This window comes from Fukomys damarensis, unplaced genomic scaffold, assembly GCF_012274545.1.
Source record: "Fukomys damarensis isolate Sample0158 unplaced genomic scaffold, DMR_v1.0_HiC HiC_scaffold_8, whole genome shotgun sequence".
Classification (NCBI taxonomy): domain Eukaryota; kingdom Metazoa; phylum Chordata; class Mammalia; order Rodentia; family Bathyergidae; genus Fukomys; species Fukomys damarensis.
Window position 1 is genome coordinate 16,336,515 of NW_022900920.1, and position 24,729 is coordinate 16,361,243.

A 24,729-nucleotide genomic window follows, 5' to 3' on the forward strand; every position below is an offset into this window, starting at 1 on the left:
AGGCCGCAGCTCTCTGGCGCTCTCCCGTGAGCGTTCGCAACTTGCGAGCAAAGTTTGGAGGAGGAAGCGCCAAGCCTGAGTTCTTTCTTCCTCTCGCTCCCCAAATCCGAGGGTTGCCCGCGGCGTCATGTCCGCGCTCCCCAGCAGCCTGGGGTGCGTGTGAAGCCTCGGAGCCTTCGCGCCGGCCAGGATCCGAGGACCACTCTCCTTTTGGAGAGCCGGCTCGTCGCTGACTCCATCCTGACCCACGCCAGGCTCTGGGACGGCGCGGATCGCGGAGGAGCGTTGCCATTCAAGGTAATCGCCGTGCCGGACTCCTCCGGGAGCTTCGCCAGCCGCGAAGGTGGGCGCTGGGAGTCCTGCGCGCAGGGCGCACCGTCCCCTGGGTGGAAGGTGCCGGAGACCTGGCATTGTGGGGCGTTCTCCCTGTCATCTTCGGAGTAATAGGTGATGGAGGAGGTGGGTACGTAGTGATGGTCGGCGTTTGGGGAGTTCTGCTAGTAGCACCCCTTCCAGATTCTGACATCTGCCTGTGCCGCTGACACCCCTCCCTGTCAAACTCCAGCCGGCACCATCCTGCAGGCTGGGCGCGTTCCTTCCAGCTCAGAGCGGTGTGTGGGTGGCAAGCCCCGCAGGCCCGGGCTCCGGAGGGGCATCTTCGGGTGCCTCATTCTCAGGCTCAGAGAGCGTCCACCCTGACCCATCCTGGCCCCGGAGGGCCCCTTTCCAGGGAGACTCTGGGGTGGGGCCGGCGACTTTCCCGGAGGGGGTGGCACCTTTGGGGAGGTAGCTGCTCTGGTTCTGGATTTCGGTACCGGGTGCCCCTCGACTGCAGCAGCCGTCAGGAGCTCACAGCGCGCCTGGGGCTAGGGGGCGAGCTGGACCGACTTTTTCTTGTTCGCTTGCTTATTCTGTTCTTAGCCGCTCGGAGATGTTGAAAGCGCAGACGAGTTCTAACTTGCGCGCTCACTCTTTCAGGGCCTGGGCCGCGCCGGGAAATCGGCCGAGGGCTCTGCGTGGCGCTTGCTCCGACACTCGTGGGCTGGGAGGCAGGAGCAGGAGGCCAGCCTGGGGGCGACGAGTCTTCACCGCTCAGCTCGCAGCACTCTCCCCTGCAAACTCTGCCCGAAAATCTCCCTTCCTTTCCCCAGTTCAATAAAACCTATCCTTAAAGACAGACCTGCTTTCAAACTCAGGGCACCCATTGTGTGTTTGGTGTGAAACGCTATCAACATTTAAAACTCCATTGCCCCCTGGGTCCCAAATCCCTGTAAATCTTCCACCAGCCTCGACTCATTTTCATCTGAAAAGCCTGTTTAGTTTGAATAGAAAAGCAATCAGCCCCCCTTCCCTCTCGCTGGAATGTCAATTAAAATGCAGATTTCTCTGTGCTCTTTAGCGCCCCAAGAAGGGGGAAAAAAGCAGGATATTCCAGGCAAGCAAGTGAAGGAAATGCTACAAAGAAACTGTGGTTGTGGTGGTGATGAGCACTCCAAACTGCTTGTATTCCAAGCATCTTGAAGGGGTTATGACCCTGGATCAGTTTGTAAATTTTGAGATCTCAGTATGTTGAGGAATTTGCACCCCCAGACCTGACCTCTTGACAGCTCCCTGCTGTATCCAGCATTGGCTAGAAGCTGGGAGGCTGTGAGCAGTCAGATGCCACTGCGCTTAGGGCCAGCATCTCTGACCTTGCCTGGCGCTGCTGACTGTCCTGATGCAAAATCAACCTGGGGACTGGACACCAAGCACTCACCCAGAGGACAGGGACAGGCAGCCCCTTAGGCGCTTGGCAAGGTGGGCGGTGCACTGGCCTGCCTCTTAGGGTTTGGAGGTTTGAGAATGTTGTTGAGTGGAGGAGCTCAACACTGGCCTGGTGTGCGGACCACTCCTCAGCCTGCCTCTTTCCGTTGGCCATTTTGCCTGCCTTTGGGGCAGGCTTGTGTCGAGGTGAAAATGGACCGGAGGGGCCGGTGGCCGTGAAGAGCCATCCATCAGAGGGAGGGTGACAACTCCTCCTGCACATAGGATGAGAAGAGAGTTCCCTTTCAGGGGGAAAAATAAACACGCTGGGGCTTTCACTGGGGCTCAGACTCCAGGAAGGATTATGGTATTGAAGGCAGGAAGCTGGGATTGTGGCCGCCAGCAGCATGCTGGGCCTGTGTTCCCAACACCGAGCCTCGGGACCTAATTACCCTGCATAGGAGGTCGCACTACACTTTTGTCCACTGTAGTGAGGAGCTGTGCAGACCTGCTGCCTTTGGTCCCACCTTCTAGAGGTCAAAGGGGAGGGGGCTGCTGTGGGACCTGAGCCGGCAAGTACTGAAATTCGAGTTTCCAGTGCTCACGGTTGGGTGAAGGAACAGTTAGAGATTCATCCGAGGGTACTATCCACCTTTCTCTGAGCTAAGAAGGCTCAGCTGGGCTGGGTGAGGTGGCTGAGGAAGCAGGTTGGGCCAGACCTCCTGCTAGGACATAAGCTGTGTGTTATATTAGGTTGCTCCTGAGAGGCAGAAAATTTCCCTGCATTGTAGAAATGCTTAGTAAATTATGTTAGAAAGTTTATGTACCTTCCTCTCACATGTATGTAGAATTATCTGTTGAGGCTCATGACTGGAAGAGGAAAGCAGAGTTAGAGGAGAATCCTGGAAGCAATCTGGAACTCGGTACACACACACACACACACACACACACACACACACGCACGCTTTTCTGGCCTTTGTTGCCAGTCAGACCGTTTTACCTGTGCTTGCTTTAAGCAGTTTTCATAATTTCTCCTTTAGAAATAATTCATCCTTTTTGCCTGTACTTGTTGTAATATTTAGCCATGGCCAAAAGGAACTGTTTTTAGGGTAGAGCCCTGGTAGTGTTGAAGTCCTGTGTCATAATTTAAAACATCAAATCCATGTGGAAAGGGTGGGGTTTAGAGACTTTTTGTCTCACCCCACCCCAGTCTTAATGTTCATGTGGTTCACAGACTCTGAAACCCAAAGTTGCTGTACCTTTTCTCTTGAGCGCTTTAATCAAATTTTCTAACATTTGCGCATTTTGACTCAACATTTAGTCACAGAGGATGCTGATGAATTTTAAGCTATTTGAACTATTTTAAGCTTTCTTGGAAAAATCTCTTTGCCTTGATCAAATGGGTGAACAGAATAGTAAGTAGGGTGCTTCCTTATTGTATCTGCCACTTTGGAATTTTAGCCAATAGATTAGCATATTAAAAGTTACTGGGCCAATCACATACCACGACAACTTACGTATCATCATCATTGCTAGTAAACTCCTGCATTATTCATCAGGGTCTGCATCTGCTGTTTTTAACCTCCTTGACATAGGTTGAAGACATTTAGTAGGCCCAGCACTGTTATTTAGTTAGTGGAAGAGAATTTAGGCTTTGAGTCCCTTTTGGATCAGCTACTTTGAATATATTGCAGTTCTGTTCATTCTTTGTAAGTGGCTGCTTGGCTAGAGATTGAAGTACATGTTTGCATTTGATGATGAATCCTGACAAGTGTAAACTGGTGGGAATTTTTTGTAGCCGTACTGGGATTCTTTTGCTCTTGTGGGTCTCCCTTCTTCCTGAGAGCTGCAGTGCAGAGGGAGAGCATCTCCGCTGCAGCCCAGCTGAAACACAGGTCTGACTAAGCAGCTGCCTCTCCCCGAGAGCTCCTGAAAGCCCAGCTGGGCTGAGAGAAGTTCCTGAGGCTGGTTATGCCAACCCAATCATTTTTAACTTGCATTTGTAGTTGCCCTTGAAACTAAGGTCATGTTGCTTTTGCTTTTAGAGGGCGGTAGAGGGACAGTGGATAGAAGAAGAGTACACTTGCTTAACTGAAGTGGCTGCATATTTGGGTCTGCATTTTGAAGAGATGGTTTTATCTTTGTTTGTTTGTTTCTTTTTCTTTTTTCTTTTTTTTTTTTTTGATACTGGAGATCGAACTCAGATCCTTGCACTTGTGAGGCAGGCAGTGGAACCACTGAGCTAAATCCCTGGTCTTTAACGCTGTTTCTTAAAAGTATGCTTTTTAAAAGATTAGCCTGACCCTTCTTGTGGGCCAGGCTGGTGGAAACACCTGGGGCTCTGAGGTGAGGATGGAAGGCTTTTGCTGATAATGAAAAAGAACTCTGTTTGCACACATTTGAGAGGCTGAGAAACGGTTTTAGCCCATTTGGGTTTAAGTGAGCTGGCTCTGGGGAAGAAGATTTCACTGACTCACGGAATCTTTTTCTTTCAGTGGCGGCAGCAGTGGCAGCAGCAGCAAGTCCTGCAGCCAGTCCAGTAGCCAGCCCAGCCGCCACCACAGCGCCCTGGGTCCTGAGCCCCCCGAGGGCTGAAAGCATTGTGGGCAGTCCATGCTCCTAGAGGAAGTGTGCAGATGGGATTAACGTCCACATGGAGATATGGAAGAGGACCGGGGATTGGCACTGTAACCATGGTCAGCTGGGGTCGCTTCTTCGGCCTGGTTGTGATCACCATGGCAACCTTGTCCCTGGCCCGGCCCTCCTTCAATTTAGTTGAGGACACCACATTAGAGCCGGAAGGTAAGTTATTGAATTTTGCTTTCAAGGTACCAAGTTTGTTTGGGGGATTGTGTCGGGGAAGTGGCGCTTAATGGTGAGGCCTGTTTCAGAGCCAGCTGCCCCTGGCATTGTAGCTCAGGAGAGAGGGTTCTCACAGCTCTCCGCCAGCACGGAGATGGCGAGAGAAGGTGTTTGCTGCCAGATGGCCAGGAGAATGATGTAGTTTGGTGGTTTCTGAGTGGCTGCTTCTCTGTGCTGGGTGAGGGAGACAGTGGCAGCTCCCCATTAGCTGTGGAGGGATGAGTCTTGGGAAGCTGCCTGGCATCTGTAGCCTCCTGCAGGAGCTATTTTGTTGGAGGAGAGTCTTGCTCACGCTGTAAAGAATTACTATTTTATGACAAAACGAACCACTAAGGGAAGTTGCCAACATCTGAATGCTGACATTTTGTTTTCGCTGTTTAAGGAGAAAAGAAAGTTCTGAAGTTCAGCAGAGACTTGACATATTAAGACTTGAGAGCCATCCTAATTCATTATACTTCAGCAGTGTGCCACAGAGTGGCAGATTCTATTTTAAGGGGACTTGAAAATGAATATAGCAAGGAATCTCCAACATCTGTGAGAATTTCAGATTTTACAGGGCATGCCTGGGTGTTTGGTCATTGGAGACTTAATTGCAAAGGCAGAAGGCCTGTTGTGAGGACTACACAAGGTTGAAATACTCAGCCGGGCAATTCTGGAACCTCTCAGGAGACAGTGTTCCTTAGCCAAGCCTCCACTTGGTGCAGTATTGAAATCTGTCATCAGTAGGGAATATAGGTAGCTGAGTTATTTTTCTAGTGGTAATCTGAGAGTAAAACGGCAGATCCCAGCACTCATCGCCACTTAATGAACCTGTTTGCTGAGAGCCCACCTGGTGCCTGCTGGCTTTGGGAGCCCGACGTGGTCCCGAGTGGTGTCTGGGGTCAGCTGAGCTGCTGTGGGAATGCATGGTACTCACAGGACAGATGCCCAGAGGGGGTGGGCTGGGAGAGAGACGAGAGGCCCAGCTTCCTTAGCACAACCTGGACCGCCCACGGGGAGGACTACGCTCCCATCTGAGAGGAGAGAGAGCGTCTAGGAAGAACCTGTGCACCCATCACAACAAAGAATAAGGGCTGAGCCACCTATCGCTTGAAGCCTGTGAGTGAGATGGTGGCACTTCTGCTAACAAGGAGGCATTGGGGCTTTATAATGACCAGCTGTGGCTCCATTGAAAGGCCTACCAAGTCTCTGGAAAAGGGAATCTTGTAGGGGTTCTTGTTGAAGGCTTGTATCGGCTACGGCCCCAGACTCCTGTGAAATTGCCTCTTTGTGACTCGGGCTGTGACAGCGGGACTAGTGTAATTATCAGTGGTGATGCATTTTAAAATGGCTTAATGCGAGGGGGAAAGTTTCTGGTTTCTGAACGTCACGCCTGTACTTCTTTAATTTTGCTAATAATTAAAATGGACATTTCCCTAATTACTAGTCTTCCCCTGAGTCCATGGCTCAGCACAAACTGAGGAAGCTAAGCTGGGATTTCCTATAGAGTGAGCTTAGGGAATGGCCTAAGTTAGGGGAAAAAAAACCTGTCATTTTGCATTTGGGTGTATAAGGCAGCATTCATGTGAGTTTTTATCAATATAAAGTGTAAAATGGCCCTGGAGGATTTCTTTTCCCGCTTTTAATTATTGAAAGAAGTTTAAAATAATGTGTGTACGTACAGGCAGAGACAGGTGGATAGAGAAAGAAGTACAGTGGAAAGAGATGACGGCCCCCAAATTGTTCTTTGTATAAGAATTTATATCCAACAATGTGAGTATTGTTCACAGTGGGTCTTCCTGACTGGGGACCTGTGCATGCACTTAGGGGTCAGGGTGGAGGGCCATGAAGTCCCTGAAATTGTAAATCTTACTCTTCTCAGCATCCTTTTGTGCATTTTCCTGGGTTCATAGTTTCCCCCCAGAGTAATGAGGTGTTAAGAAAAAAAGAAAATGGTTAGAGAAATGTACGAAACTCCAAGAGGAGGGTTTGGAAAAGCACAGAAGCCCTGAACCCCAGTGTCCCTTTCTGTCACCTGGGGTTTGATATGATGATCTTTAGTCTGTGAATAATAATATTCTAAGAAGCCTTTTGACTGCTACCTCAAAAGGTTGTTGGATTTCAATTTGAACTGGACATATGGAGCAGTTAGCACAGGGTCTGGCATCTCATACGTACCTGGCGTGTGTTATTGTCATGAGTGTCCACAGTGAACTGGGAACGAGGATCTTCCCAGGCCGCTGGGCTGGCTGAGCCAGTTGCCAGTGTTGAGAAACAGATGCTTGAGAAGAAAGTTGCTCTTGGGTGGAGAAGGCAGTAACAGCTGTTCGGTAGGGTCTGTGCTTCCTTCATCAGCCCAATATCACCATGTGATTTGAGGCGTAGGGCTGGTTGGTTATCTGTTGAGTTTTGCTTTGGTGTCAGGTAATTAAAATTATAGGTGAGGAAGGAGTTTTCAACTGGGGGTGGCTGGAGCAGTTCTGACTTAGGTTCGTGTGTGTGTTTGTCCACCTCTGTGTCCACTGTGGTTATGTAACTATAGGTTTGGTTAACATTAAGTTTAGTTTTGACCTTCTAAGCCTTATCTTGGAGGACTTTTTGATTTGCTAATTGGGAAGCTAAGTTTAGATAATGTCTATTGAATGAGAGAAAAATGTGATTGTGAGGTTCCGGGAAAGATTCTGGGCCCCAACCCTAGGAAATGCTTTTCTTTTGGCCCTTTCAGGGAAAGGTTTTGTCCAGTCATTTGGTTTTGTACAATATCGGATCATACGTAATCATGCCATGACATGTGTCTTCAAATGGTATCATATCCTAGCATAAACTTATCTTCTTTATACTTTCTCAAGTGGTACCAGTGGGGTTGGGTCTACTCAGTTGACCTAAGACAATTTCCAGAAGATTTTAGTTGCTAATATTGCAGATTAAAGGTGATGATTTCCAATTGGCCAATCATTGTTATAGGGAACAGTGGAAAGGTATAAATGCAGTTGTGGATCTGAAGCGGGGAGGTCCTTAGTGCCTTAACATTGATTCATATTTTCAATGTTTAGAATATAGTCAAGCTTGATTACAGAGGAGGGGACTCTTACTTTCAAATTCTCCCTGACATTGTCACCTACTTTAGTTAATTAAGTCATTGTTGACATTAAGGGAATCTTTGTTTATACCAGCCCAGGAGGGGCTAAAAGGGCTTTTTCAACCCCACACCCTTACTTTCCCACTCTCCACAAAGTGTGATTTTGAAAAGCAACAACCTGGGGAGAAGAATGCTTAGTTGGCATGCTTTTTTTAAAAAAAAAATTTTTTTTTGGCAGTCTTCTGAGTAGGGGATGAATGATGCTGTCCTGGACCAGGTGGAGTTGGTCCCAAGTTCAATAGCAGCAAAACTGAGCAAGGGATCTGCATGGAGACTTCCCTAAGTCACATATTCCCAGTGTGGTTTAAGGCCTTTGTCAGAAGTACTATAAATGCCATAGTATCAGCCATACGCATTTAATTGCAAGTTAGAAGAAAAGAAAGGAAAAAGGAATATATCCGCATACCAAGAGGGAATGATTTAAAATAATCTTCTGTTTTGTATTATCTGCATCTTTGTTCCTCAGTATGAGTGTTAATATTTAAGAGTTGACTGTAACTTGATAGTTTAGGTACAGGGACTTATTCTTGGTCAATTAAACCAAATGCAGGCTTATGCAGTTAAATACACAATGAAGAACACATTCTTTATTAGTATATGAATTATTTCACAATTCGTAGACAAAGAGCTGTGTTTCATTTTATTTCTAGAGGAAAAATCTGGCAAGCCCAGATAAATGGTATTTGTATAAATTTCTATACTGGCTCCTTCTAATCTGAATTTGGGATGCCTGTGTTTTGCTTGTTTTTTTTTTAACAGTTAAAACTCTGAACACATATACAAAAGGACCTCCCACCAAACCATGCTTGAGGCTTTTGGGCCCCTCTCCTTATTGATGGTGAGAATTCAACTTACTAGAGCAGCCTGAGATGAGATGTTTTTAATAGCAGACGTAATGAGTAATGGGTTATGAAGAGAGTGGAAAAGTGTTTCAACAGGAAGAGTTTGTTGCACACTCACACTCTCAATATGTAGCCTTCCCACCTGCAGATTGTTGTTTGTTTGGCTGCTTACTTAGCCAGAGTGATTGTTAAAAGCCTACTAGCTTCCTTTCATCAGAGTCTGCCTTACTTACCATTTCCATTTAAGCTAATTTTAGTCTTTAAGGAAAGCGTGGGAAGTGGATTTGAAGGTTTTAGTGTGTCACATACTACACCACTGACAGCTTTCCACGCCATTGGTTTGGTTCTTAGCTAGGTACCTACCCTGTCTGGTAGGCAATCAGGAATTATTTTTTGGGACGGCAGTTAAATAATGCAGTTAAGTGCATTATTTTTTGGGTTGGAGGCTATTGAACATTTAATTTGGTTGTTTGTGGCTGTGCAGACATTTCCATTCTGTCTTTCTTTCTTTCCTCGAGAGATGACTTCAGCCTGAGGTTTTTGTAGTCTTATCCTTTTGTTTTATCCCAAGCGAGATTAGGAGAGGGTTCTACCTTGTCACCTCTGCTAGCTCTGAAGTGCTCTCCTGCCACACCCGCCTTAGTTCACTTCTTAGCGTAGCTTCCTTTAACTGGTAGTGTTAGTGTTTCCTTTGTGAGCTGATGTGTGAGCCTGGGCTAAGAGCTGAAATTTAATTTAGCTAACAAGGTGGGTTTTGAGCATTCGTGCTGTAGTGTCATTATGTCCAACGTGGCTTTGATTGCGTGAGCTTAACTTTGGCTTGTGAGGGGCTCTCGAATCTGGGTTCCATTCTGAGGAACAAGATTACCCGCCTGGGGAACCTGAAAGCTCTTTGGAAGCCTGAAGCTATCCATTAACGACTCACTTCCTCCTGCTGTAACCCTGGTAGATCGGAAGTGACCCAAACAGGTTGCAGTTCTGGATTAGGGAATCCAGCCTTGGTGTTGAGAATGTGAGGAGATAAGGAGAATGCTTGAGGCCAGGTTCTTTCAAGCAGAATTATGGTTGAATAAACTCCGGGACCATTCATGGTCCTTCATGGCCTAAAGACAGCTTCTTCTGAGATTGACCGAAGTCACAATTTTACATGCTTTTCCTCCTTTCCTCTGATCTGTGCTTGGTAGAAAATCTAAGATGATGGCCCCATCAGTGGTGGCCATAGGGTTTTAGTGGTCTCCATGTATATGTCTTTAGGCTTTTGCCATTTATATATTTCTACAAAAGTGTGTTTAATCATCAGGATAAACCATGGTCATCCTTGAAGACTATATGTCAAGTAAAACCGGTGTGTTTGTACTTTCACTAGTTTTGGAAAACTTGTACCAGGGTAGGGTTGTGAGATGTTGGGTGTGTCATTTACACCATTTCTGACTACCCTAAGTGATTGCACACCCTTGCAAACTCCTGCCACATCATGGAAATGAAAACATTCTGATTCTTTCTGACTAGACTGAGTTAGGGAGCTAAGCTGTGGCATACTCTTTCCTTTAACCCCTTGCCCAGCTAAAGAATTATAAATTCAAGTCATTTCTGAATGGAATGCACACATATAGAATTTCAGGTTATGGCGAACATGTTTTAGGAGAAGGTTAAAAATAGCTCATAAGGAAAATGTGGGTAGATTTAGGAATGAGAACAAGGGACATATTTATTTGTATGATTTATGTGGCCCCTTGAAACAATTCTGAGCTCTAATAAAGTAAACTCTGTATGAATTGTCATGATTACTTTTTAACCTTGAGACTCCTATATTAGTACATGTAACCTATTTTTACATATGACAGTTTAATATTAAGTTGTTTTCCATTTTTGACCTGTAGTAATTTGTTTTAAGAGCATCCAGACATTGAAAAAGGCTGACTTTACGTGTCTTGGGGGCTTGTGTTGTTTGTGTTTATAAATTGAAAATAAAGTTCTTTGCAGAGGGCAGGTTTAGAATTTAACTTCTAGTTTAAGTTCAGATTGCCAGTTGAAAACTGAGTTACCCTGAAGTCCTATAATGGCCTTCAAGATGCCTCTTTCCTACCCTGTCCTACGAAGCCTCTGCATTTCCACCAAGACATGCTTTATTCTTAGGTGGCTATAGCTGACTTACGCTTGACTATATACCCTAGATGTTATAAGTATTTCATATTTAAAACCACCCAAGTCCTTAAAAGAAAAGATCAAGAATCCCTTATGCAATGAATCCAAATTCTGTACCTGACTTTTTAAACAAAAGGGCATAAAATTGTGCCGAATGGTGTATGATGTACTTTTTTAGAGACAAGCTCAGGGGGAATTTGTCTTTGAGAGCTGGGTTTGAAAGTTGCTATCTGTGACCTTAAGCAAATTAGATAACCTCTCTGGGCCTCAATGATAGTATCTGTTTTAAAGAATGAATGTGCAGATTAAATGCAAATGGGGTGTAAAGCCGATCTGCAGGGCCTGGCCCTGGGTAGTGCTCAGTAAATGCTGGCTTCTTTACCCCACCCTACCTCCTTGTCAAAGTAAATTTAAAACCAATATTTCATAGACTGATAAAATGTTTACCTTACAATATGTGATGATAAATCTTCTGATGAGAGGCATTTACATTAATTGAAATAGAAAGTAAGTTCTAGGCCTTGGATCATTGCAGCCCTTTTTGTTATCTTGGGCTTTTGCAAGTCCTGTGCGATTTGGCAATGTGATCCTCTTGCTACTTGTAGTCCAAATGGTTCAGGGTCGACATTTTTGCCTATGGTGAAAAAAGTCAATTGCAGCCATGCAGTAAAAGTGGTATGCATATATCATGAGGCACAATATGTTTTAGCCAAAGTTTTCTGTTTGAGGTTTCCAAAGGGTTGACATAAGGTCCTGTGAAGGATGATAGAGAAAAGGTTATGGGATTGTTTGGGGTGAGGTGTTGCCTGCTCTGTGTCAGTCCAGGCCAGTGAGGGGAGCTCCTTGCCGCCTTTGCTTGTGATCATTTCCTCTGTCAGCCTGCTGGTTGTTCCTGGGTTCACAGGTCCCTGCCTGGAAGGGAGCTCAAGAGCTTGTGATGGACCCACAGTGATGACAGAGCTGAGCAGTCATTTGCAGTCTACCACAGTGGGGATTCCTTGATCGGATAGGACAGGAGATTGAGGTCATGTTCCTTTAGCCTATTAAGATAATTATGATGAAGACAGTGATGATCGTAATAATTTAATAATCTAGCAGATTTTGGGTAGTCTTTTTTTTTTGTTTTTGTTTTTGTTTTTGTTTTTTGAGACAGATTTTGCTTTGTAGTTTTGAACTGGCTATGTAGCCCAAGCTGGCCTCTAACTCAAGGGAGTCACGTGCGCTAGGATCCCAGGTGTGCCCCTGTCTGACTCTGGGCATTCTTATTCCCATTCTATGGGCTAGATAACTGAAACTTTTGGAGATGAAATGATTCCTTGAAGACTTCACAGTTTGTGAATATGTATCCAGGCCTCTGAGTGAATTGATTGGAGCAAGGCAGATTGGACAGGTGATTTCTTCCTAAGTGGGAGGATCTTCTGTGGAATACTGTGCTGGCACCCTAATTCTTTTCTAAGTCTGTCATTTGACTATTAAATTTGTAAGGACACTGCTAGTTGACTGTTTCTTCCTTGCATAGCCACACCAGTTCCCCTAAATTCATTTGAAGAAAAATCTCAGGCAATAAAAATATTCCAATGATTACCACTTTGTAATTCTTCTAGAATGGCCTCTGGGGGTATGTAGCTTATTGGTAAGAAGCTAATCCTCCTTGCTCCCAAGACCAATGGGAGATTACACTGGGCCCCAGTTGCTGCTGGACCAGGATAAATCATAGTAGGAGTTCAGAGCAAGAAGGGCTGGTCTGTTCTTGCCATTTGCTCATAAGCCACCCTAATGGAGCAGGCCACCCTGATGTCTTCCTTGTCCCAGATGCCTGTGGTGGTTTTTCCTGGATCCTACAATTTTGGTCACCACTTTGGTATGTCGAATTTTTCATCTCACTACTTCTGATTTGTGTGGGAAGTGAAGGTCCACCTATACAGCCTCTTTATCTTAGACTCTATGACTTGTAATTATGGAAATAAGTACCAAAGCTTACTTGGCCCTTCTGTCACTTCTCTGCAGAGATTAGTGGCAGATACTAAGACTGGATTCCACCCAGAAGTAGAAACACCTCGTCCTCCTCCACCCTTGTCCAAGAAGGGTATCCCTAGAGGAAAAAGAGGCCAGGGAAATAGACCCTATTTTTAAACCAGGCAAAGTTAAAGTTAGATGTTAGAAGTGAATTCACCGTGGTTGCAGTGAGACTTGGAGGTAAGGTGGCTTAATGAGGTGAACTTCACAGTGGTCACTCCACAGTAGATGCAGGTGTCTGAGTAGATGCAGTAGTTGCAGGTGAGGGTGGGTCAGCCTCGAGGAGAACAGAGCCTAGCAGGGAGGAACTTACAGAATTCTTGCCTGGAAGAAGCCACAGCTTAGATTTCCCTCCGAATCTTGCAGCCCTGGTGAGATGCCAGCTTTTAGCTCAGCAGAGACAAGATGGTGTAGATATATATATTTTTTTCAGGTTGCAGGGTCATAGCTGTGACTTCTTTGAGTTTTTCCATTCATTTGTTTCCAAAATTATATTGTTTGAGACTCTGCTGTGGACCAGTGTCTGTGGAGATAGAACAGTGAGAAGAATATTGTCTCAAGTCCTGTCCAGTGGAGGAGACAGGGTTTTCTCAAATAGTGACAAAAATGAAGGGATCATTCAATGCCAAGGAAAAGGTGCTGTGTGGAGAAAGCTGCTGTTTCTCAAAGGGATTTGGGGAACCCTCAGAAACTGCATGCAAGCGTGCTGAGGTTGGATATCTTGTGCTCCAGGTTGAGGATTTTCTGGGTGTGTGTGGACTGTACCACTTCTGAGAATGGCTTTTGCCTGAACTAGGTGGGCACCCTTGCCTGGTTCTCCATGGCCTGGCTCACTACCAGCCATCTTGCTTGCTGGGCTGCCCTGGTCTAGCTAGGTAACTGTCCAGGGCTTGGCCTCTCACTGGCCCAATACTGGCTTCATGTGTTGGTGGAGCTGGGCTGCCGGCTTCCTGGTAAAGGCCACTCCCCGTCTGTTGCGGAAAAGTATCCATCTTTGAAGGTGTGCCTCGAAAGGAGCCAGGCTGACTGGAGCCTGTGCTTCCACCTCTTCCTCTTTGGATCTGGGTCCCCCAAATGGGCAGTTTCTTGCCGGGCCATTGTGGAGGCAGGGAAACGGTGAAGCTGGGGCAGCCAGGAGAACTGGACTTGGTCTGGATAGGGTAGCAATTCTGGGGGACACCCTGTCCATGGGAAGCCAAGATCCAGCACCCTGAGGGTTTTGAAAGGGGCTCTGCAGAGAGGTAGAGACTCTTCAGATTTGTTTCCTCATATCTTTTACCTCTAGGCAGATATGTGGTACAGGACTGGGGAGGAAGGTTGACTCTGGTGGCACCATCTTGTTTTGGAATTTCCTTCATGAATATGGATTTCAGTCCTCTGGGACAGCATCCCCCAAGGGGAGTTTTTCTTTACTCTGTAACACACCAGAGAAAAGTGATCCCTGTTACTCTGACCTGCTTTTTTAAGTCCTGTGATGCAAAACCAGCTGGGACTGTGCCCCTCCTACCTAGGAGGCTGGGAGGCTCCCTACCCTCTTCAGAAAGCAACTGAGGGGAAACCCCTGTCCAAGGTCATTCTCATCCAGCAGCTTGCTAAAGACTCTCCGGATTCCTCCAGCTGTGAGTCTCACTGCCTTCAGCTGCCAGGCTTGCTGGCCTGACCTGAGCTAGCTGAGCCCAGCAGTGGGATCAAACCCATTCAAATGAGGAGGGCCATCTGTTTCTCAGTCTCCAGCTGCTGCCCCTTCATTTGGAAATAGCTGGGATGCTGCTGGGGGGACCAGTCCAGGGGCACATCTGTAGTCTCTGAATTGGTGTTGGAACTGGGGTCCTGCTGAGAGAAGAAAGGCCTAGCCCTTTAAATAAACTTGCTGAACAATACTCCCAAAAGGTCCCAGGCTGAAGGCAGCTCTGCCCTTATGGAACAACTCTTAACTCTGCCCCCCCTTTCCTTTTTTCCTTCTCTTTTGTAGCTGGGCCACTTTAAAAGTATTCTTTTATTCAGAAAGTACTTAGGGTGTGTGTGCTCTGTGGCAGGGGGAAAATGTCACAGGGTTTTGACATTGATCTGCCCTTTAAGGGACTTAAGAGGGCAAATGTCTTCTCTTGAGTATGCACCGTTTATTGAATGTTTATCTCAGTGTCAGGGAGGTGAGCTTGTCCAGCTGCTGCTTCTGTGAGCCATAGGTAACACTTAAGTGTGCAAAGGCCACTGTCCCTGAAACTTGCTTCTGGAATGTAGTCAGGCTGCAGGCCTGGGGCATGCTTTCTGGAATGCCGGCCAGTCACCCTGGCTCACTGTGACTTGGGCCCTCAGCTCCTGGGCTGTGAGAAGCATGAGTCTTGAGCCGCAGGCCTGTGGTTTGGTGTTGGTAGGCTTATTCCCTGCGTGCTGTTGAGTTGTGATAAGTTATTCAGCCCCTGGACTGTGCTGGGATTTCATCTCTTAGGGAATTCTGTGCAGTGTTTCAGTGCCCCACAGAGAATTATCAGGTCCTCTTAGATTTGTTGGATGGGTGAGTAGTAGGTGGAATTTTAGTAAGCGCAGGCCTTTTCCCTTCCTCAATTAATGTCATACGTGAATGTTAGTAATGAAGTTTTCAGGTGTTTAGTTCCATTTGGGTACATTGCAGGAATCCCCACTTAGGTAACTTTTATCTGGTGTGACAGATTTGCTCATCTGAAAGAAAACCGTGTACGAGGAATGCAAATTGCAGCTCTCCCTGAGCTGGAAAAGGAGGGCTGCTGACCTTTGGTACAAGCTGTAATCTGTGGGAAGGAACCAGGATGGTGCAGCGCACAGCAGGACTGCCCCACCGCCCCAGTTGAGGGATGCTTCCTCCCAGGAGTGAGCCTCACTTCAGGGTGTACAGAGGCCTAGGCAGCCTTGGGTTTTGTCCTTGTGCTGACTTTGGCCAGCAGCAGGCAGGCTTGGAAACGTCTCTGTCTTGGAAACCTAGGCTCAGTTGCCCAGGCTTTGATGTCAGTTACCCGCAAAATTAGGTCTCAGACCATTGTCTTGGGACAGCATGGGGCATGGACCAGTAGCATCAGCCTTGCCCAGGTGTCTGTGGGAACTGCACAGTCCTGGCCAGGGCTGCTGACCCAGGACCTCTGATGGCAGAGTCCAGGAAGGTGGTCGTCATGCACAATAATGTCTGAGAAGTATAGCGTTCCCCACCGCCACAAGAAGCCCTCTGAGTGGCCACTGGATAGATGGATTGAGTGCAGTGGGGCACAGCTGTGTCTGGCTGTTGAACATACTACAATGATAAACAGAATGGGAGCAATGCAGTGTGTCTTCATACTGCAGACTGCAGACTTCATAGAGAAAATTTTCTCAAGGAGGTATTTGGCCCTTGAAAACTGAATAGGAGCCTGCCAGGCAGAGTAGCAGGATGCAGCATGGGAACGGTGCCCTTTTGTACAGGCATGCCATAGTCTGAGGGAGAGGGGTAATGATGTATGTTCACTTTCCAGAGTGACACTTTAGTAAGGCCACTCCTGACCTTGACACGTCCTTTTCACTCCATCACCTCCTGGAAGCCCCACGTGCCCTTCCTGATGTGGTGGGGCAGCGACAGCCAGACCTGGTCCTGCTGTTCACTAGCAAGGATTCCTTTGTAGCCTTTAATCTGCAGAGTAGCCTGAACGCCCTGCAGACCATAAGAAGTGCCAGCTTTCTCTGCAAGTGCATTTTCAGGAGGCAGGAGGCTCCAGGTCCACAAAGACTCCTCTTTGTGCCTCTGAATGTAACCTGTAGCACAAGTTTCTACTTCCTGGATGCTGTGGAACCTAATGGCCTATCTCTCTGGGAAATGCTTTCTGAACAAAGGACCCTCCTTGGAAGTTCTTGCTCAAGCAAAGCCATCAGTATCTAGTAATTTTATGCAGACGCTACTGAATCCGTACTTGGTCTTGGTGGTCTGGTGGGAGTTTGGCTCCCTTGATCTGTAATAGTTCAATGTGTTTCTTGTGACCAGCAGGGAAACCATCTCTTTGTGCTGGGAATACTGTCTTTAGCTGCCTAAAACATCAGAATGGGGAGGGGGAGGGATTCTGACAGAAGAGGGAGTGGAGTTTCTAATTTGGTTTCCATTATTGGATGGTTGGGTGAGTCACACCTCAATGAGAACTTTGGCCCTTTACTCTCTCTGTATTTTACTTTCTCATGATCACCAACATTATGTCTTTCAACTGTGGAGAGCTGTTCTCCCTGTTTCTTAAAGACAGACCTAAATTACGAGGGGTGTGGCTAAATATATAATTTTTAATGGTTACCATATTGGAAACATCAGCCATTAGCCATCTAATCATGTGGCCTGTGAGCCAGCCCAGAGTTCTGGAGCTGTCAAGCTACTGCCGCAGAGGTAGCTATTAGTGGTTGTGCGATACCCGTGACCCTTGCATGGGGTGTTTTCAGTCCTGACACGTCTGGGGGACGCCCTGACAGTTGGAAAGAGAAAAGCTGGCAGCCTTTTCCCTTACCTACTTCTCATCGCATTGGCTTTTTTTTGTTCCCCCTTTTCACGCTGCTAGTATTTCTTAAGATACAGAGGTTGCATCTACTTACCATGCTGAGCAAGTGTCTTTTCTCCCCACTCCCCAAAGAACACTTAGTACCTATGCCTTATGAGGCTTCCTTTTGATGTCAGGATTTTGTCTTCCTACAAGTTAGTTCTCGTGGAGGGGAAGCTTTGAAGGTGTCTGAGCTGAAGCAGGCAGCTCTGTGGGTGCTGTCTTTGTGTACTGAGCCCTTGAGGTGGACCTCCCGAGGTGGTCCTTTCTGACTTCCCCCTGGGGAGACTGCTGCCTTATTTTTCTGCTAAATACTGGTGCCAATTCCATTCAGGCTGTGCCATAGAAAAGGGGGGTTGTGCTCTTCCAGAGCCCTGATCTTGTTAAATATTATGAGTTTCTAATAGGCCAGGCTGGACATGCCAGGTGTCTATCTGTCTCTGTTTACACTCCTTTGATTTGCAGTTGCAAAAAGAAAATATTTCAGGAGTACGGTGCAAGGCGTTCTGTATTCCATTCCTGCGAACGTGGAGAGACATTTGAGTACTGGCGGGCTAAAACTCTTCCCCAGGACTGTGGTGGGCCCGCTCCCTGCAATCTTAAAGGCTAGGGGCCCGGTGCGGGTGACTGGCGCAGAGACACTGCCGCTCATCGGCCCCGGGCTTCATGTGCTGTGACTTTGCAGTGACATTTGCAGCTCGATCGTGTGTTTCTCTGTCAAGACTTTCGGCAGTCCTGCAGCTGTGATGTTTATTTGTCTTGCGTTAGGTAGCAGAATGTGTGGGAGGGCACCGGGAACCTGAGGCCATTTCACTCCTCTTGCCCCAAATGCTCCTGGTTGCAGTTGCTGTGGGGCCTGGAGAACTTGGGCACCGCAGCCCTGTCCCCTAACAAGACCTGCCTTTCTTTCCCCTTCCCTGTCTCCTCTCCCCTTTTCTCTCCTCCCCTTCTTTCTTCCTCCTTTCCTTCCTTTCTCTTCCCCTCTTTTTCTCTCCTCCTGCCCCCTCTTCTCTCTTCTTTTCCCACCTCCCCTCTCCTCCTCCTCTCTTTTTCTTCCTTTCCTCCCCATGGAATCTGCTTAGAGGATTCTTTTTCTTTCTCTCATCTTCCTTTTTCTGGGGAATTGTTTAAAGATCTTACTCCCTGACTTTCTAAGAGGAGGTGCCCTCATTTGAATCTGTTCCAAGACCACCCCACTGGGGATCATTTTCTACACATTTGAAAAGGTGCTGTTCTGGGAGTATCCCAGAAATGGCTGTATTTGTGCAGTGTAGTTTACTTGGTTGTCCTGTTGGCGTAAACTGCTTTTTTCTTCCTGAGTGGTTTAAATCTGTCGTGAATTCTCTATGCAGTGATTGGACAGGGCAAGACTCGGCTTTCCCATCTGTTCTCTGTTTGCATTCGGGCACCATTTCAGAAACCACACGGGAAAAGTTTATAGGCAAACATTATAAAAAGTGACAGTCTGAAGTGCTGCTATCGCTGGCTTGGCAGCACGAAGTGTTACCTGAAGTAGCTTACCGTTTGCAAACGCTCTCTACCTGCCTTGGCGTCTCAGGACAATCTTCTTGATGACCCTGGTGATGAATTCAGCTGGATGTGCCTGGTGAAGTCACCTAAGTCCCTCCTCTTCCTCCTCCTCCTCCTCCTCCTCCTCCTACCGGCTGCATCCATGAGAAGGCAGGGATTGTTCCCTTTGTTTACTTACAGAGAGGCAAACTCTTACAGCTTGTGGCTGGGGAAATCAGAGTGATGTCACACCCAGGGATCAAGACCTTTGCTTGGGTCTGCTGAGGGACTTGAAGAATGGAGCAGTCCTTGCCTCAGTTTCCTTTTCATCCCAGCGGGAGGCCTCTCAGTTCTAAATTTCTGGGGGCTCTTGAGGAATGTTGATTTGAGGGGTTTCCTAGGAAACCTAGGGTTTTCCTAGGGTAGATGGCCATTGGCCCCGCCCCCCCATTGGCTAGCTGTAGAAGTTTGCCTCTCTGGTATTTTTTTTGAATGTCAGAGTCATCATTTCTTGGGAAGCTGCCTGATCTGTAATATGCTGCCGATGCTTCTCAAGTGTGTGGAACCCTAGGGGAAAATGTGCATGGACACAGACAAATGTCCGCGCAGCACAGCACCTGCCCAGCTTGTGGGGGTGGCAGGGAGAAGTGAGTGTGTCGAGCCCGCCCAGAAAGTAAACTGGGCACCTTGTTTGTTCAGTAATTTTAGTTAACATGACGAAGAATGTCTAGCACTAATGGGTGTGTGTCCCAGTTTGCTTGTTTCTTTTGAATATACGTTTATATTATGGCAACTTATTTTCTGTGTGTGAGGAAACCTCTAGAGGAGCATTAGGTGCAGAGCAGGGTGACTCCTGGAACCTTCTCCCAGGTTCTTTGGCAGGAGCAGTGGGGACAGGTCGGGTGAACAGTGTGCGCCACAGCATCAGAAACACTGAATCCAGGAAATCTTCGTATCACTATTAAAAGGCATTGTTTAGAGTTTCTGGGGAGGCTTTGGCCCCATGTCAGCTGTCATGTTGCATAGATCAGGCTGTAAATCTCGGTGGAGGTGAGGAGTGAGAGGCCTTTGCATGGAGGGGGATCCAAGTTAAGGAGGAAGGTAGGGGTGGTGGGCACAGCATGTGTGGTGTAGAGGGATCAGCAGGCAGTCTTGGCCCCTCCTAGGACAGTGGGAGATGAGACTTGGAGGTGCAGTCACAGGATACAGGAGTGATCTTTGCAGCGAGCAGCTCCGAACTCACCTGAGGTGTTCAGATACAGCGGAGAAGCACAGCTCTTGGGAAACCAAATGGCTTCTAGGGGAGGGCAGGACGACACAGAGGCAGCTGTGTGGGCTCCGTATTCTTGGCACTCTGGCCCAAGGTGGCTCTGATGTGAGCATCCGGGGCCTGCAGGCCATATTAGTAGGGGCGCCGGGTGGCCTGGCAGGGGATTGGTTGGCATTCTGCCCTCCCCATTGAGGTCCTGCAGCCTCCTTGGCCTCTCCTCCTGCCTTTCAGCTGTTTCTCCTTTCCCTTCTTATTGTTTCAACCTGTCCCTCCCTTCTCATTCTTTTGCTTTTATTTACCCCTTTCTTCCTTCCCCCTAGCATGTGCTTAAAGACTTCTAGGACAGGCAGATATGTGTGTGGCTTCATCACTTACTATAGACGCTGCTGCAGGGCCTTTTGTGAAATGACCACTTGGGAGAGAGCAGTCCCTGTGCTGTGAGTTTACCAAGACAGCCTTTGTGGATTGGAGACTTTGAAATTGGGATGCCTTGATGTTTATGGATAAACGTCATTATTTTACTGATGTATTTGGGGAAGATATTTTACTCTCCTTGAAGCTCATCTTCTCACTGGAAAATTGAATGACACTTTTGACTTGGTTTCACTGGAATCAAGATCTGTTTTTAGTTCATCAAGTCATAGTCACTGCCCTATTGAGATATAAGGCATCAGTAACAATGTTTCATGTATGGAGAGAAGACCCAGGTGCCCTCTCATTGTCCTTGAGGTGCAGTGGTGCTCAAAATCATGGTGAACACTTGCAGCCTTGAAGAATCATAAGGACAGTGACCATCATTGGCTGAGTGGGTAGTGTTGGAAGATCAAGTTCACATTGTTTGGCTGGTTGGAGCCCACACATAATACCTGGATATTTGGTTATTCCTGTTCTTCAGCATTTGAGGGACCTGTAGCTGAGAGTTTTGGCAGGATGGAAAAGACCTTTAACTAGGGGTATTGCCCTCTTGCATTCAGGGCAGCGTGCCGTTACCAAACTTTTGTGTTTAGTCCCGAACCTGTTGCCACCCCTGCCCATGATTCCTTGCTGTCCTGCCTCCTGCTGGTTCAACTGGCAGGTGGTGGTGTATGTTTGGTGGCATTGATTCAGCAACTCAGATACCCAGTTTCTGTGGACTTTGTTTTATTGATTTCCTATGAAGGAAGGAATTCTCAGTGAAAACACTTACCTTTAAAAAACAGAAGTTACTTTGCAAGGGGGAGGACACGACTTTTGTTTATCAGAGGGGCAGGAAAGGAGCAGATGGGCTAAGAGGGTCCCAGTCATCTCCCCTTTCCAGGAAGGAAACTTTGCTGCTTTGGTCCAGCTGCTTTCTTGCTCCGTAATCCTTGATGATCAACTTGGCAGAGGAAAGCAAATTCCAGAACATTCTCGATGACTTGCTGATCATATGATGTGGTCATAATAAATACTAGTTATTTATGACCAAGGATGATCCAGTGTAAATTCCTTCTAACATTGTGGGTGTTAGTAATTATTGAAGACGTGGGACTCAGATAACATCGGATCTTTGCTTTTTGCAGCTGAAAAAGAGGTTGAATGGAATAGCGTGGGGATCCATCAGTTCTGATGTTGAGTGAATCTGTGGTTCTAGGATGCTGGGAGTGGAGTGGTAGGTGGTCTGAGATTTGGGGCCAAACTAAACTCTCTTTTCTCTCTCTCTCTATTTCTCTTCCTTTCTCTGTATCCAGAGTTCCAATTGTTTCTGTTAGTCACTCAGTTTGGCTGCCTCCTGACTTAAACTGCCTTGGGAGACCTGATCTGAGAGTCTTCAACCAAGTTCTCAATGTTTTCCAACTTTGTCCTTCACTTCTTAGCCAAATGATTGTCCTTTGGAGAAGAGCATTCTGTGAGTCTCTCATACCACGGGGGCGGAGCTTTCTTAAAGGCAAGACTGTAAATGTTTTCATCCTTGCAGGCCATAGGGTCTCTGTTGCAACTACTCAACTTTGCCCTTCTAACACAAAAGCAGCCTCAGACAATACATAAATAAATGAGTATGGCAGTGCTCCAAGAAAACTGTGTTTACAAAAGCAAGCTGTGGCTGGCTTGGCCCCTGGGCCAAGGTTTGCTGGCTCCTGCTATGGGCTGAGGCCCTTGCCCACCATATCTGTGTGGGGCCCTGTTTTGCTGTGTACTTAAGAGCCCAATGGATGCTGCACAAGGGTGGGGACTTTGTCCTATCTCCTGTCGATTCCTGAGTACCTAGCACCAAGTTTCGCTCGCGGTAGGTGTTCAGTAAATAGTTGAAACATAACCTGCTTGTCAGTTGGGATTTTCTTGCAGTCCGTGTTTTGGGGGTGTATTTGTCCATGTTCAGCCAGATTCCTATTTTCTTTTGTGTGGTTATCTCTGTGTTTGTGAACTGCTTAACAGCTGAGCTCTTGGCTTGTGTGTCTTTGGAGGGGCCCCATTTGGGTGTCCTGGGACCCCTGTGTTGGCTGGTGGTGAGGGGTGGGATTTGTTGGGCCAGATGCTTCTTCAATAGTGGGACTGGAACATGAATTTATTTGAATCATATGGATGATTTGACCTTTGGAGTGGGTGCTGGGCAAAACAATTGCCTTGTGATGCCACCCTAGTTTGGAGCCATCCCAGTACTAGGCAGGAAGCTTTGTGTTTTCTGGGCCTGAGACTCCGTGTACCATTCACAGCTCTCCCCGTGGGGATGAAAGCGTGTTTCACAGACCCTCGTGGGCACCGAGGCCAGCAGCTCTGGCTATTCTTCTTAAAGGTCAATGGGCTCCTCCTACCTCTTTTTGGAGCAGTTGTATGGGCTGGATCTTCTTGGGCCCCATCCTGCACCACATATTTGGGAACTGTTATGTTCAATGTGGTCACCTTCCCTGTATTTGCTGAATAAGCCCTGGGATGGAGGTAGTGGGACACAGAGACCCTTAAGACCTGGGCCCTGTTCTGGGAGCCTGGTATCTCTTTGGGGAGACAGGACACACTCTTAAAATATGTAAACCCCAGAGCTGGGGAAGCAGGCAAGTGTAGGCTGAGATCAGTTACTTCTGGCCAGGTCACTGATGCAGTGTAGCTTGTCATGCTGGATTTAAACCTCGAAGAATGAGTTAGTTTTAGCAGGAAAGGGAAAAAGGAAGGGTAAAGAAGAGAAAGGCATGGGATGTAGAGGAGGCTGAGAATCCCTGGATGTGTGTGGTGGGCTTGGTGGGCAGGGTAGCCTTGGCTTTATGTGGAGTGAGGGGTGTATAGCATTCATCATTGTTACAAGATTTGTTTGCACTCAGAGGAGACTGCTTTTCAGCTGTTAGGACATTTTGCTGTTTTTTGGGGTTAGGGCCTCTAGGCTTTTATCATTTTGAAGGACAAAACAGCATGTTCCAATTCACCCAGCACAGAATTAAGTTTCCCAACCAGCACAATACTGATCTAATCCTGAGTGTGCATGAAAACTCCTGACAGAGAAGCAGTTCATGGAAGGATCCATTCCATTCCCTTGAATTTGAGACATTTCATTTTAAGCAACTTGGCTTTGTGACAACAGATCAAGTATAGCACAAATAATTAGATAAGTAAGAATATATGTGAGGCACACATACATTCACAATGAATGAGCAAAGTTGTGAAACCCAGTGTTTTTATGAATAAAAAGTTCTACAGTAATGGGATTTCCCAGGGGCTACAGTACAAGAAGGCCTTGGTTTGGCAGTTGACGTAAACATTTTTTTGCAGAATGTCTTTCCACACTGGGTGTTGGTGTGGACACTGAGGCGGGCCAACTTTTGAGGGTGTTTGAGGGTGTTTTGAGGGTGTTGCCGTGCTCAACTGTACCCTGTAGGTGAGGGCTGTGTCCTGGTGTCATGGAGTGCAGGGAGAGGTAGTTGCTGGGGCCATTTGCAGAGCTAGAACAACTTCTCCTGGGAATGAATGGGCCTCCACTGACCTTTGTTGGACATTTTCTCCTCTCCCTCTTTCCCACCTGTCTATCTTCTCTCCCGCCTTTCTGCAGAGCCACCAACCAAATACCAAATCTCTCAACCAGAAGTTTACGTGGCTGCGCCAGGGGAGTCACTAGAATTGCGCTGCCTGTTGAAAGATGCCGCCATGATCAGTTGGACTAAGGATGGGGTACACTTGGGGCCCAACAATAGGACAGTGCTTATTGGGGAGTACTTACAGATAAAAGGCGCCACACCTAGAGACTCCGGCCTCTATGCTTGTACTGCCTCTAGGACTGTAGACAGTGAAACTTGGTACTTCATGGTGAATATCACAGGTGAGTTGGCTTGCGAGAGTTATATTCTCTCTTCTTGGGAGCCATTTTCTGGGAAGAATTTTTTCAGCCAAGTGAAATCATAGTGAGGCTTGTCACTGGGCTGTGAGGCACATCACCTCAGATTTTGCTGTTGATCTTTTTTATTTTTAATTATTTTTTAAGACAGGGTCTTGCTGTGTTGCTACACAAGTCTCAAACTCTTGGGCTCAAGTGATCTTCCTGCCTCAACCTCCCAATAGCTGGTACTGTAGGTGTGTACTACACACCCAGCTGATCCTGATCTACTTTTAAAATTCTTCCCTGGAGTCCAATGCATCAGAAAAGCTGATCATTACAAATGACAGAGAACTCCTGCAAAAGTAACATTGCCTTTTTAAAACAGAACACTTTTTATTTAAAATCAATTTTTTTCCCTCTGTATCGGCAATATCCTTGGCACTTAGAAT

At 47.0% G+C, this 24,729-nt stretch overlaps 1 protein-coding gene across 11 annotated transcripts in view; it reads left to right on the forward strand.

Annotated features, from left to right (window-relative positions):
- The first annotated feature begins 6 nt into the window (after positions 1-6).
- Fgfr2 (fibroblast growth factor receptor 2) overlaps positions 7-24,729 on the forward strand; it is a 104,790-nt gene continuing 80,067 nt past the window's right edge. For 6 of the 11 annotated variants that reach the window (XM_010632766.3, XM_010632768.3, XM_010632767.3 and 3 more), the window contains exons 1-3: positions 7-297; positions 4,239-4,545; positions 24,017-24,283. In XM_010632766.3, the coding sequence (XP_010631068.1) occupies positions 4,380-4,545; positions 24,017-24,283 (433 nt within the window). In that variant the 5' untranslated portion in view covers positions 7-297; positions 4,239-4,379. The remainder of the gene's footprint in view (positions 298-4,238; positions 4,546-24,016; positions 24,284-24,729) is intronic. The other 5 variants (XM_010632773.2, XM_010632774.2, XM_010632775.3 and 2 more) reach the window with 1 other exon arrangement.